The 15208-nt window shown below is 42.2% G+C and overlaps 1 protein-coding gene across 3 annotated transcripts in view; it reads left to right on the top strand.

Moving 5' to 3' along the window:
* The window catches only part of GRM1 (glutamate metabotropic receptor 1), a 180873-nt gene extending 172972 nt beyond the window's left edge, over window positions 1-7901 (top strand). Inside the window, exon 9 of one of the 3 annotated variants that reach the window (XM_088161597.1) lies at window positions 5423-7901. In XM_088161597.1, coding sequence (XP_088017723.1) covers window positions 5423-6257 — 835 coding nt within the window. In that variant the 3' untranslated portion in view covers window positions 6258-7901. The remainder of the gene's footprint in view (window positions 1-5422) is intronic. The other 2 variants (XM_088161599.1, XM_088161598.1) reach the window with 2 other exon arrangements.
* The last annotated feature ends 7307 nt before the right edge of the window (window positions 7902-15208 follow it).

Here is a 15208-nt window from a genome sequence, read left to right as displayed (position 1 = left end):
GAGCATCAGGGCTGGCTGTGGCAGCTCTGAGAGGAGTGGGAGCTCAGTGCAGGGAGATATCACTACCCTGGATTAAAATCTGCTCATACCCTTAATCAAATTTCATGCCCCAGTGGCCTTACTGAAATGGAAACAATAATGGAAGAGACCTTGGGGATACCAGCAAAGCACCTGCAGTGTGCTGCAGTGCAGGTATTAGCCTTAAATTTTAGGCTTGTTAGCTTAGGCCCTGGGAAAAGTGAGGTAGCAGTGGGACAGAGCTTTAGTCAGGCTCATTACCACTTATGTGACTGCAGGGTTGGAGAGATTTTGTAGTTTACTGACTGCCTCTCTGTGGGCAGGGCAGAAATTCTTCCACTGGCTTCTCTAGGATGGCATCCATCAGCAAGTGCTGTGTGGGGGTGAGAAAGGTTTTGTCCAATGCACAGCTTTTGAACCGGGCATTTCTTTTTGCTCTGTGTCCCACTGCCTCCAAAGACTGGTCACCTCTTTATCACTGCTCAGGGACAGCTCTGCATGCGCTGTGCTCCAGAGCCAGCTGCCAGTGGCTGTAACTGGGCTCTCTGAAGGGAGGAGCAGCACTTGGTGACTGGGCAGTCACCTGACACTGACCTCCCCTGGCTGCTGCTAAGACAGTTCAGGGTTCGTTTCAGACTTAATTTTTCCTGACAAAGTTGATAGGCTTCTCAGTTTGCATTTTATGTTCATTCCTAAAAATTTATCATCATAGAACAGACTGCCAGGTTATCCCAGTGCTTCCTACTAGCTGTGGCATTTCAGTTACTACAGTGACTATAAGGAGGTAGGTTTGTCCAAAGCATTGGGCTGGCAATGAAAGACAGGTAACATTTATTATTCCTCCTATAACCTCTTCCTCTGGTTAATTGCCATTGTTGCTTAAAAAAACCCCAACAAAACAAGCAGCCTTATATATTAAATCTATGCTCTGTGTCTTGTCTAACACTACTAAGCTGGCTCAAATGACTGTTTCACTCATCTCAGCAAGCTTAGGATTCTTCCTCAGCTCATGGCCACTTGAAGAAGATAACAGACCACTATTGGCATCCTGAAAGGACAAAACAGGGTATGAACACTTAACAGATCAAAGAATGTCCCTTCCTGTTTTAACAGAAAGGGCTCTTTCTCAAGCATTTTGCCTTGCTGCATCTGAAGCCATTTTCCAACCTGTGCGTTCCTGGAATTAACCTCATCAGAACACATACCACTATGCTTAACTATTTCATGTGCTATCAGTTAGGGATTGCTATGCATAAAATGTTCAAGGCAAAAAAAAAAAAAAAATAGAAAGTTACAGGCACAGCGGACTCAAAGGTGTTTTAATTCTCTTTGCTCTGGATCTCGGGTTATAACTTCACTGGTGAAAGGATCAGAGAGATGCACAGACTAACTTATCTTAGTCCAATGGGACAATAATTTTTCACCTCAGAAGTGTTCAACCTCTGAGATGTAAAGAAACCTTTTCTATCCAACCTCTAAAGTAAGGCATTTTCAGAATCCTGCAGCATGGAGAAGAGCCATTGCTGTGGAGTACTCAGATTTGACACTGCTCCAAGGAAGCCAGCAAGGTCAGATCCTCCAGGAACTGACAAGAGCAGGACTCTGTTCTTGGCCTGAAACTGGACTTGGGTCTGGTGAACTCCTGGTCACAAGGAGGGGCCAGATTTCGGGCATCTGGAGATACTTAACAATGAACAGTGAGCTGTCTAACAAGTTATAGGCATATCCTACTGTTGGGCAGGCATTTTGAACCATTTTGAACTGGACATTTTGAACCATTGTCTCAGACTTGGGTGCATCAGTTCTTTTAAAGAATTTCAGCAAGTAACTATTAGGATCTGAAGCTGATTTCCATCTTGTTTAGTGTCTATAAGAAAGTAAGCAAGCAAGTTGAAAGTGCCCCAGAGTAATGCAGAGAGTATGTTACAAAGATTAATGCATGTATTAGAAGCAATATTTTGAATTACCAAAAATAGCGACAGCTCTGCTCATGAAACTAATAAAAACTCATACAAAAAATATATTTACTTCTATTTCCCTCAAAATACAAAACATATAGATAAAGCTGTGGTGAAAATTGAGAAAAAGCATCTAAATTCAAAGTATATTCTTGCCTATAAGCAAAAGCAAACACACCCTACGTGATGATAGAATATCCAGGAATCTGCCTGAACATGTAGACTAGATGGGAGGATTTGGAGAAATAGTACTTTGAGTGTTACACTGGGTATACGCAAGTACAAACCTTAAGATCCCTTGAGACTCCAAGAAGTTCACTTCCACGCAGAGTGTAAAGTCTATATCCTATGACAAATTGACAGGAGAAAGGACAGTTAGGAAAGATTAATAAATACATGGTGGACATGAACTGGTTAATCATCCTACTGAATGAATTGAAAATGAAGAAACCACCACTTGGTGCCATCTATGCTATGCAATTGAACATCAGGTTTTCAATACTCCAACTGCAATATGGCTTGTTACCCTCTCCTGCCTTTGTGTGGAAAACCATCCCTTCTCCCATTATCCCAGGTAGTTTATTTGTATTTTTACCTTCTTCAATGGATGTTTTCTTCAAAAGAGGAGATAGCAATCACTAAGCGAATGTCACATTTGTCAACATTGCTTTGCACAAGTGAGACAACTCCTTCTCTTACTGAGATTCAGTTCAGGTCAGAGCTTTTGCAGACCCATCTTTGCTTTTTGTCAAAAAGTCAGTTAATGATATTCAAGATGGCTGCTCTTTGTTCCAGCATAACAAGTGCATTTCTTGCATGTTAATGATGAATTCTGCCTGAATGTGTCAAACTCAGTGTGACCCCCTGGCAGCCAGCCAGCAAGATAGAGCCCAGGTACTTCTGACAGTCTTGGAACTCCTTCTCAAAATGTGACTCATTAAAAGGCTAGCAGTGCTTGGACATAGCAAGAAGAGCAAGTAGAGGGAAAGAGATGGAACAACAATCTGAGGTGAATAATCCATGGATCTTGTCAAATGGATCCCACAGAGAGCCATTGCAGCTCTAAAGCTCTTTGTCATGAGGCCATTGGAGCCATGAGTGGTAAGGTCTGGCAAGCAGAGGCAAGGTGTGTCAGCAGCACCAGCTCTCCCTGAGGAGCAAGTTGCTACCAGACAAATCCTGATGAAATTATTTGCTCACATTTGGACATTGCAGTCCCAGCCCAGTTTAAGCAAGGTTACACTTGAGACTATGGAGAGTGCTACAGAAGAAAGAAGTAAGACCTGAATTTGAGAGTGAGTGAGGTAGAGGGAAATCAACTAAATAGACTTGAAGACAGAGGTAGTGAATTCCTTAAAATAGCTGTGCTTGCCTTTGATGTAAAATACAAAATCTTGGAAATAAAATGAGATAGAGAAAAAACAGATGGTGTGAGGAGGGATTCAAAAGTGAGACGATGCACCAGAACTAGATATGAAGAAATAAATGATGCAGAAGTGGACTTAGCATAAAAGGCGGCAGATAATCATAATATTTTTTTAGAAAAACCCTTTACAGTATTTGTAAGCGACAGCATCAGCAAAATACGAGAGCACTTGACTTATTTTCCTCTCTGCAAGAAGAGACTTGTTTTGAAGTTAAAGTAGACCAAATGTGTTTCTGTGTGAAGAGTTTTCAGTTCTTGGCATGTTAAACATTACTTTAAAAATCTTTCACACCCAAGAGTTATACTCATTTGCTTATCTTTATAGCACTTCAAGAAAAAAAGTCATACCATACCTCGTTTGATCAAAACAGGAATGCATCTAAACCTTCATTCTTATCTTTTCATTGATCATTATAACATGGAGGTTTCCTTCTTCAGCTGGAAAAGTGGCTTTATTATCTCGTAGGTTAAAGCTCTAAATCAAAACAGCTCCAGATTCTACAAACAACTTGCTTTGGGGAGTTATGAATTTTTTAGATTGGCCCTTTCATGTGCCCCAGTTCCCACAGAGGTGGTGAGTCACAGGTCCAGCACTTGGAGTCTGGAGTTGAAGATGAGCTTCCCTGCTTGGATCCACTTAAAATGCTTATTTTTTTCTCCAGGAGTACCTACTGCTTGACAGAAAAATGACACATTGTCATGTATATTTCTTTTCTGCTTTGACAGATTTACAACACTATATGTGTTGTACCAGTCTCTTCCAGCTATGACAAAGTCAGTCAATATGGGTTTTTTTAAAATAAAATTCAACTGGCAATTATTTACTCCTTAAAAAAGAGAACCATGAGTCTGATCAAGAAAACCAAAATGCTTAGAACAATACTGCAATACTGTAGGGGAAGCGATCTCCTCTGGTGTGTGCAGTAGCAGGAGGTGAGGCTGCTGTGCCAGCCTCACACTCACTTTGTCTCTCATCTGCATGGCAGTCTCAGGGTCTGAAATGCAATCCTTTTTTTGCTCTTGGTCAGAAGGATGAAACCCTGAGAGAAGACTGCTTCGAACAAATCAGCTCAGAATTTGTCTCTGGTTTCCATCCAGATGATGTGTTTTATAATTTGTGAACCATCTCTACTGCCTGACCTGCAATTAAACAGTTGCTAAGTCCTCTAAAGCACCGCTGAGCTCCCTGTCCTACAGGCTGCTCACTCAGATTTGAGCGCTGCTCCCTTCAAGGGTACAGGGAAATGCAAAAACGTACAGTTCCTCGGAGTCTGACCTGACCCTTAGATCCCCACTCAGCCAAACTGCCCAGCATTTTTATGGGACCCAGCCCGTCTGAGGAGTCAGAGGGTTTGACTCACCATGGTCATGCTGCTGCTTGTTCCTCCTCCCACACAAACCTACTGTTTTCAGCCCCAGAATTTTAGCCTGGTTTGTAAATAACAGCCACCCGGGAAGAAGTGCATTTACCCCCTACCTGAGAGAGGCCCTAGAAGTCTTTCATTTCTCTGTTAGCTAATCTGTTTCTGAGGGGGAGAGGTAATAAAAGGGAAAGGAGGGGTTAGCAACAATTTATCTCTCTACCCAGTTTGCCAAAGGCTATGACTGTGAGTTGTTTTCCTCCCAACCGCTTGAAAATATTTCCTTTAAGCTGAAAATCAGGCTTAATTAAAGCTTTTCCTGTGAGTTTTTCCTGTGTTTTTTCTTCCCCTCTGCAAAATGGTGAGCAAACCTAGATACCAAATGACAGCTCAAGTCCTCAAACCACAGATGGCTCTCCCAGAGCCCTTCCCACCAGCTAGCCTATCCAGGTTGGCTGTAGAATGGATAACCAACATCACGTTTGGATGAAAATCATAGTGTTGTTTTCTCATGTAGTATTTCTTGGAGGACAAGAAAAACTGGAGGGGGGAGGCTTACAAATGAGGGAAAGCAATCAGTGTTTTTGTAGGCTTATTTGTTTTATTTCCTGTCTCTTCGTAATGTAAATGCAAATAAACCATCTTTATTTTATTCATAGTTCTAATGGAAAGTCTGTGTCATGGTCTGAACCAGGTGGAAGACAAGATCCAAAGGGGGAACATACGTGGCACAGACTCTCAGTGCATGTGAAGAACCAGGAGACAGGGTGCAATCAGACAGCGGTGATCAAACCCCTCACTAAAGACTACCACGGCCAAAGCCTGACTTTTACCGACATCAGCAGTAAGACTCTCTATAATGTGGTGGAGGAAGAAGACAGAGAGCCCGTTCACCTCAACCAGTCCAGCAGTCCTTCCATGGTGGTGCACAGGCGGGTGGCAACAACCCCCCCTCTGCAGGCCACAGCGGAGGAAACTCAACTCTTCTTGCCCGAGCAGTCCCCCAAGACCCTGCCCCTGCAGCCACAGTCCCTCATGGACCAGCTGCAAGGAGTGGTCAACAAGTTCGCCCCCGGAATCCCCGACTTCAACGCTGTCCTCCCCGCTCCTGGCTCAGGGAATGGCGTGCGGCCCCCCTGCCCACCCCCGCCACCGCAGCAGCCGCCCCTGCAGCCTTTCCAGGTGGCTGCCTTCAGCGGGGAGCCCCTGTCTCCCCCGGCTGAGGAAGCAGAGATTGAGAAGGTGAAGCTCATTCAGGGGTATGTGTACGAAAAGAACACGGAGGAGGAGGAGGACGAGGAGCCAGCAACCAGCAAACTGACTCTAGAAGACTCTCCGGCGCTGACGCCCCCGTCCCCTTTCCGGGATTCCGTGGCTTCGGGCAGCTCCGTGCCCAGCTCCCCTGTGTCGGAGTCGGTGCTCTGCACACCCCCAGATGTGACCTATGCCTCTGTCATCCTGAGGGATTATAAGCAAAACTCGTCCACCCTGTAGATGCTGCAAGAGACAAGACGGGAAGGACTTTGGCAGCTGCCCCTGGGAGGACTTGCGAGACAAGAATACCAGGGCCGTGGGAGAGAGAGCAAAGTGACAAATGACAGGGCAAAAATTTCATCCTGCACTTAAATAACTAAAATGAAACAAAAAGAAAATAAAAAATTCTGAGGGCTCAAGATTCTCTATCTGTTAGAAATAAAAATATTGTACTTTGGGAAAATGTTAGGAAACCATAACAAAGCACAAACTAAAGGAACAACTTCTATAGCAAAAAAAAAAAAAAAAAAAAAAAACAAAAAAAAAAAAGAAAGAAAGAAAACACGCAGGAAAAAAAAAAATCACACTTAATCACACCCTCTCTTGGCAATGCTTGAAAAGGACTCTGGGAAGTGTGACCTGGAGAAGTCATTAGCACACCTCATGACTGCTGTCTGTCTGCTATGGGAGAAACACACCTAGGAGCTGGAAGGGCGGGGTGTGGTGCAGGGGAACAAAGCTACTTGTATATGAGACATATATACATAAATGTTTTTTTCCTGGTTTCTACAGGTGGAATAACTGTGGAACTTTGTTTTGGGCAGAGGAGATGAGATAATGTGAAAGCACATGGCTCTTACCAACTCCTATTTGAACGATTTGTTCTTCATACTAGGCTGCTTTTTGGGGGATTTGGGTTTCTTTTAATGCTGATTGTGAACACAGCAAGAAGCATGATCAAGTTAAGACTCAAGAGGTTTCTGAAGAAAGCCTTGCCATAGTACTTGTAACATGATAAGGACTTAGAAAAACTGCCCTTTTGTATAAGGTTGCAAACCATGTGGCTAAACTGTTACACAACATTTCCTGTAGCAGAACAATATTTATTGACTATCTTTTCATAAAACAACATATTTTGCCATGCCATTGCATCATTCCTTTGTGTTACTTTGGAAGCAAAGGCATCGAGAAATAGCTGTTTGCTTAGAGCAACAACTGTTAGTCTGGAAGAAAGACAATTCCACGCTGGGGGTTACGGAGCCTCCAGGCAAGAGTGAGCGTACGTTTGTGTATCTGTATGCGTGGGTATGGTATGTGTGAAGAGAAATGTCCAATAACCACCACTGGAAGATTGTCTTATATACTATGAATATTTTTATGTTTAAATCATGTTTTTATATCGCGTTGTTAAAAATATTCAATAGATCTTTGAAGGTTTGTATGCTGTGCTAACACATCCTTTTTTTCTTATATGAGCTGAGAGTCGTTACCCTTATAATAGGGTGCTTTGTTTTGCAGATATTTTATTAAGTAGATATATGATATTAATAACTAGTGCATTGAGAACTTGTTATTTTACATGTTTTGCAGCAAGTGTGGCTAACAAAAAACAGAAACAAAAAAAAGCAAACAAAAAAATTCTGGTTTAGAAATCTTGCAGGTGAGAGACAGGAAAAGTAATTCAAGTATTTCACTGCTTCAGATAATTTAAAATAAAATCATGTCAGGACAGGAAATTTCATCAGTGCTTAATGTGTGCATAAATTCCCAGGTTTTGCTTTTGGCAGTTCTTTTAAACTCTTTATGATGTTTTTGTTGCATGTTCTTTCCTTATGCTTTCACTTCTTGTATTTAATATACAATATAGCTTAAAGGTCACTTCCAGGTGGTTGTAGTTCTGTCATTTATTCCTCCTCCTCTATCTTTCATGTGTATCCTAGAGATGGGCCTAATCCAGAGCTCCCTAATGACTGGCATGATAAAAGTCCAGGTCTAATTGCTGTGGTCTGAACTTAATTACAATGATGATTACCCTATTTATAAATGTGCTTGTTATACATACACAGATTGGGATTTTAGCTGCTATGATCTTTGCTTGTGCTGCTGAATTCAACTGAAGGTAAGGATCTGTCCCACACTTCCACACTTTATTACCAAAAACATTTTAAAGGAATCTCTTCCTGTTAATATAGTTTAAAAAATCTGATTTTAACCATGCTTCTTTTGAATATTCTACCAGAGTTTTTCTGAAATAATAATTCTACTATTTTTCTTTCTTTTCACTTGAATTTTAAGAAGTCCTGCTCATTATCAATTCTTTTCTGAATATCCAAATCTCATAGTTTTTCCCAAATTATGCAGTACTGGTTCTGGAAGGTTTAGCTCATACACAAAACCAGAAAGTGTCTTTTTTTCTCATCCTCTTTTCACAGTGTTTGCTCCTTTCAATATTACTTGTGGCAATTGCTGTCATCATCCTGATGTGGAAAGCATAAAATGACTTTGCCCAAAGACACATTTTTGTCAGTGTATTGATGTCTCTATAATGAATTTAAGACACCTGAGGGTTAGTTGGTTGATTTTTTTGTTCTGCTTGGGGCTTTTAGGGGGATTTTTTTTTGTTGCTGCTTCTTTTATTTAAAATGCTGATTATTCCTTAAAGCAGCGAGAAAAATGCCGTATCTTCTTTGCTGATCACTGCACTGGCAATGAATTCTATCTTCTAAAAATTTTAGTATAAGATCTGTTGTGCTGTTTCCAAAAACAGAAGTTGTCAGTAGCAAAGAGCTGATACTAAGAAGCCAGTCTTTGAAGATCTGAGACAGATAAGAAAAAGAAATATAACAGATTTGTATAGACGAGGAGATGGCAATGTGGCAAGGTACTATATTGTTTTCATATCTGTCTGTTTTGAACATATTAAGCACTGATTTTATTACTGCAATGTAATTATATCATGAGTAGGAGTTTTCTTGAAATTCAGTATATTAGCTTTTAGTTGGTAATTGTTAAAACTGGAAACATACACATACGTAAATATATCTAAAGAGCAAGAACTCACCTTGTGTATGCAGCTGTATGAGCTATGAAGCTTTCTGTAGAAGTTCTTTCTTTTGGTCTGTCAAATGCTTGATGAAAACTGCCTTTTTGTCAAAATTATCTTGAAAATGCTGTAAAATAAATATTTTCTATTTATTATTTAAAAATAGAATGCCAAAACTTTAAATTTTTTGTTACTTGAGTAGAAAATAGTAATGTATAGTAATTCATTGTTCCAGGGCTTTTCAGCATCATGAATAAGAGATGGTGGGATATTTAAATGGAGGTAGGTATTGATTAAATTGTGTCATGAAGGTGAGATGGTGGAGGGTTGGAGGATTTTTGCTTAGATAAAAACCCCCAGCTTTTTGGCTTCCTAATAAAATTCAGAAGCACTCTAACTATGCATTCAGGCAGGCAAGTTGTAGAAGATAATTCAGTAGGAAATGACAGAAATGTTGCTTCCCAAGTACATGGGAAAACACTAGCCCTTCTCTGAAAATCATCTTTTAGATGTCTGCTTCTCCCATCAGGGAAACTGCAGTATGCTTTCCTGACAGCTCTAAATGAGAGGCATTGATCCACATCAGCATATTGTATCCTACCTTCACTGCTTCTGTATACAGTAAAGTACTAGGACTCCTGACTGCTGCTCTGCAATTCACAAACACTGTGGCTTTTTGGTGACTTCTGAACTGCTCTGTGTTTCAGTAAGATGCTTTGTTGGAGTGCTGCTGGGATTTTCAGAAACAAGTGGCACTAAACATAGAAAATCTAGATCTTTTTATATTTACACTTGTGAATAGGCTTGTGCCTCCTTTGTTTGGATCTGGCCTTGCAAGAGCCCATGTGTGAGGAGTCAGTCCACCACAATGACTGTAATGCAAGAGTACAGACAGTAACATTGCATTCAGTGGTAAGTGCCAAAAATTTAGTCTCTTTGTTCATAGAGGTTTTTCTTTTTTCTTATCTCCTTTTATTTTTGTTTTGTTCTCTTATTCCATCTATGTCTCAGTAAAAGTTCTGTTTACCAAGTGTATTCAATTACAAAAACATCCTCAGAGAAACGCAACACTTACTCCCCTCCACTTACTCCAACCCATGCTGTGCTCAATAACTTGGGTCTCCAGACTGGTGTCAGGTACACTTTGCATGGAGTAAGTGGCTACCAAAATAAAAAGTCAGTGGAAATCTGGCCCCTGGGCTTGTGTTCATCGCTCTTTAGATAAAAACAGGGGAGCAAGTTGCTAATATCTGTTCTACACAAGGTTTGAGTGACTGTTAAAAATGCTTCTTATATGGGAGTGGGAAAAGTGTAGGTTGCAGATTGCATTGTTGTGGTCGTTTTCTTTTTCCCAAATAAATGAGTCACTAGACACTTGGCAAGTATCTATCTGCAAATCATTGGGAAGGAGAAGCAGACACTGTAGCCTATTTTTATCTGTGTAAGATTCCCAACAGGGATATTAGCAAAAAAGAAGATAAGGAATGCCATGCAGCTAAGTGTGTGGTACTACCACAGGCCCCATATCTGGACATGGACTCACATTTTGGCAAACTCTGCAAGCTCCCAAGCAGAGATGGTAGAAGAGAGCAGGAATGACTTGTTGCCATTTCCAGTGCTACAGGAATTGTATCCTACAGGTGAATTGTATCCTACTAAAAAAACAAGCAAGCTATTCTTTGCCGTTGCGTATTCAATTCCAGATCTCAGTAAATCCCACAAAACAGGACTGCTCCCCCGAGAGAGAAGGTCACTCTTTGGTACCAAGTAAGAGCATTTGTTTTCTACTTGGTTTCATGGTGGGCGTAAGCAATGTATCTCTACAGAAGTAAAATATCGTTGTGAGTTGTGGGTTTCCATAACCAAAAGGCCTCTAGGTAGGTGGAGAAGCAGCTGGCATGGATACCAGTGCAGACAGATAAGAGTTTAGGAGTGGTATGTATCTATGACATTTAATCCACCCACTTTATTTATTGCACGCCGTGAAACGTGTAGGTGGCATGAGATCCATTCCCCCACCTACTCCACAGTATGGTGTGTGGGACTCCTACCTCCCCGTGCTGCTCTGAGGCTGAACCAGGAACAGATCTGCAAGACCTCCCTTCTGGAAAGATGGTGTGCCTGGATGACTGGCTCAGGGTAGGCAAGTCTCTGGTCAGATCCCTATTTTCCTAACACAGGGCATCTTTGCAATGCACCAAGAGTGTATTTTCCTTGCAAGCATCACCAAGAGATGGGGGATTTCAGTGCTGTGGAATGCCTCAAAATAAGTCAGTAGTTTAAAAGGAGCTGTTTCCCCAGCTGCCCTCCAACAGTGCATGGTGAGGTGTCCCCCACTACAGCTAAACAGACCTGTCAGTCCTACTGCCATAATCCAGGCTGAGTTGTTGCCTTCCGGATGCCCAGTAGCCCATGCTGCCAAGTGTTGGTGGTGCACGTAGCAGGTGTTTGGTGGGAATTTCACGCTGTTGCTCCCTGAGCTGCTGGTGCTCAGAGGTCTGAGTGGCACTGAGGGTTTGCTGTGGACTTCACTGTTCTCAATGACACAGGGAGAGAGAAAGAGATAAAAGAAAGACAACAACTTGCCTTTATCTCTCTTGCAAGAAAGGCAGACAGGCCCGTGCTGTGGAGCCAGCAGGGTATCCCTTATGGCTTCTGACAAAGTCCTGACATCTCCTGTGATTTGTGTCTCAACAGATGTAAGGAGGTGGCCCTTCAGTCTTTAGCTACTCTTGTTATGTAACTCTAAAATAGACAAACGGCAAAATTATCAAGGCAAAATGCTTAAATACTACCACTGGGAGCGATGTCTCTCATGGAAGCTGAATCTGAGCAATATTTTCAAAAATATATGGTATAGGAGATTTTTAGTTTGTCTTTTAGACTTGAAAATGCACTGGCAAATTATCTTTTTGTTTGGGGAAGGAAGCAAGAATGAATGTGTTTTCCTGGGATGTGTTATACATGTTCTGTTTGAACACTTAAACAGAACAATTAAACTGTATTTTAATTTGGCACCTTGGTAATTATTCAGATTTTTTGCTGGGTTTTTTCTTTGGTGGGGGGAAGTTGGATAGATTTTTTTTTCTTCTCTGCTTAAAAATAATGCCTAGAATACTTAGCAAGGTTATTAACTGTGCCAGGATTTTCATGTGCATCTGTGTGATGCTAATTTAGAAACTGAAGCCTCTAAGTGCTGAGATCCTCAATGTGTGTGAATCAGCGTTAAGTCCTGAATTATGTCATTTTCCTTGAGAAGCTGGCTGAGTACCTGTGCTGTTAACTTCTGGTTTTCCTAAAGATGCATTTCCCACCCCAAGCTCCATTTTGCAGTTGTGAGGATGTTGTTCTTGTCTCTGTTTTTGAGGCTGCTTTTGCCATTGTTCTTATCATTTGATACAATGCCTTGGCACCAGCCTTGGTACAAGGGGAGGAAAGTGTCTGTCAGGCTGTAGCTCCCCAACAATGTCAAGAGATTTTTCTTCTGAGCCCCATTTCCTTTTCCAGAGGTGGTTATGCTGCATGCCCTGCCCTCCAATGGGCTGTTTGTGCTTGAGTAATATGGTTGTTGACTTTAAAACAACAAAATGAGAAAATTTTGCTCTCCTGCTGTCTCTGACATTAGGATTTACCCAGATGTGTGTATCCAGTGCTCATCTGGGGCAATCTGGCACAAGTCACACTGTTAGGCATGAACTTGGTGCATCACAGCCTGGCCCTCAGCTCTGTCCCCAGTTCAGCTCTTGATTCTTTTAATGACTTTGGGATGTTCATCTACCCAAGGGTATTTCAAAGCTGAGTAAGGGAACTGGGTTCCAAATTACAATGGGCACAAGTGAAAACTAGGCATAGAAATCCTTTTGATACATTTAAAAACTCAGCTGGTCTTTCCTTCCAGCTCAGGTTTGGACATAAGAGAGGGGTGTATAAATAAAAGAAGATTTTCACCCTTTTATTCCCTTTCTCACCTTCTCACTCTCAATGCCAGTTCACTCCTGCTCATTTTTACCCAGACTCTTTTTATAGCATACATGGCATAGCTATGGAAGTGGCACCATACAGTTCAATAATTTTGTCTTGGATCCCTCATTTTCCTTATTTCCAGTTACTTCATGATCAGTGTTAAAGGAAGATTTGAGATGTCTATGAAAGCTTGTGGAATAAAAAGATCACATAATGAGAAGGCACAAAAGTCACATCAGCTGGGGCTGATCAAAATAAAAATAAAGATAAAAATAAAAATCATCAAATAAGACCACAGTCCACAACACAGTTAACCCTCAGGAGGACAAAGTGCTGGCAGGTCTAAGAAGAACTAATTTTCCCAGCAAGATCCAGTCTTTGAGTCTCAGCTCCAGAATAACACTGTGTTATCACATTGTAATACCGTAATTTGCAACACACTCAGAGTCTTTTCCTCCTAAGTGCTGGGTTATTTGTTTATTTAAGATGATAATCATCATCTTCAGTGGCTGCTGTGCAAAGATCTTTCCCCACCACTTACATTCCAAGCCTTTCTCTCCTTAATGCTGGTTTTTAAGATAGGTGTCATCATCTTCAATGCGAGGCATACCATGCCTATGGCAGAGTGGGCATGGGGCAGTGCTGGAGCAGGATCAGGACCCGGGTGGCAAAAGCTTTCTTGCGCAGTGTCCTGCTTCTAGACATTTGTGTGGTTTGTGTTTTCCTTCCACATTTAGAGCTCTCTGAGACTCAGCACCTCTGTTCATAGCAGCATGAACAACGCACAGCTGGCAAAAACACCATAGCAAGCAGTATTTGCTTGCTCAGTTGATAGGATTTTCCCTTACCTATGTGTTCCATCTTCCTGTCACAAACAGCTTGTCACCTGTGACACAAAGGAGCAAGCCTGAATGAAGAAACGGGAGACAAACACTCTTCTGTGCAAAGGCCACTCGGTGCTAAAGGCAGGTAGCCCTGGGAACAGTGATTTACAGAGGCCAGGCATGTCCCACAGGACAGTCCCCTATGTGCACAGGAGACAAGGTGCCCGCAGTCACACTGGCTGAGAAGCTCAGACAGGGCAGATGGAGCCTCTTAGGCTCTTTGAGACCACAGAGAATTTCACAGGTGCTGTTCACCAAGGCAATCAAGAGCTATGTGTGACCAGTTTGGGACAAAGAGCTTGAAAAGGGCAAGGGTGGGAAGTTCCCCCTTGACATCCTCCTCAAAGGACTCAGGTCGTAGGGTCTGTGTGAGCATAGGACTGGCTGCTGTGTCTGGGACAATCTTCAGCCCACCAAGCCTCAGCCTCCCTTCACCTTCAGACCCTCCTGAGCTCCAGCCCTGGCTCTTCACACTTGTTTCTCTCCTTCCACAAGGGAAGGTGCCTGCAGGGAGTTACAGGACTCTGGCTGTTTTGTTTACTTGCTCCAGAGGTCTCTGTTGATGCATTTTCATCTGGCTTCTAAGCAAAATGCAAGCTGAAACGGGAACCAGTGTTTGTCCCTGTGGGCACGGGAGCCAGGGCGTGGTCTGCTGTCCCTGTCCTGACTGGGAAGGGAGAGCAAGGGTGCCAATACCCAGCCATGTGGGTACTGCACACACAGCACGCAGTGATAGAAACAAACGGAGAGGAGCTGCATGAAACGGCTGTGTGAGTTGTTTCACTCTGATGTCTATGAAATCCTGGCTAGACATGAAAATCCAGAGATCTGACTGGGCTGGACGAGAGAAGTGGCACATGCTGTCCATTATGCCTTTATGTCTCGTTCCTTGTGGGCCAAGCTCAGACATCCCTGTCAGATGGGGATTCTCTCTTTTTTACTCACTGTCACAGTGGAAAAGACAACAGAAGGAAAATACAGAAGAGAAGGAGCCCCATTAGGCAACAAGTGTGTCTGTCAGCAAGAAGAGCTAATTCTTAAAAGAGCTGCTAATAACTGAGATGTTACAAGTTATTCTTCTACTACTGTGGTAGGCTCAGTCCAGCCAAAGGCTAGTAGATCTTAGCAGAGTATCCAGAAATGGAAAGACTCATAGTCCTGTTCTAGTAACACCATGACAAGAATTTCTCCATCTTCTGCTTTTCTGAGAAAATCTGAACCCCTTAAAAAAATTTTAAGTGGTACTCTAACACCTAAGTTTCACTAGGATGGTTAATGTCAAATAACCAAGACAGAGGAAT

Source organism: Sturnus vulgaris, chromosome 3 (assembly GCF_052056855.1).
Source record: "Sturnus vulgaris isolate bStuVul1 chromosome 3, bStuVul1.hap1, whole genome shotgun sequence".
Lineage (NCBI taxonomy): Eukaryota > Metazoa > Chordata > Aves > Passeriformes > Sturnidae > Sturnus > Sturnus vulgaris.
The sequence above is the reverse complement of the archived record's forward strand: the minus strand, read 5'-3'. Positions and strand labels throughout refer to the sequence as shown.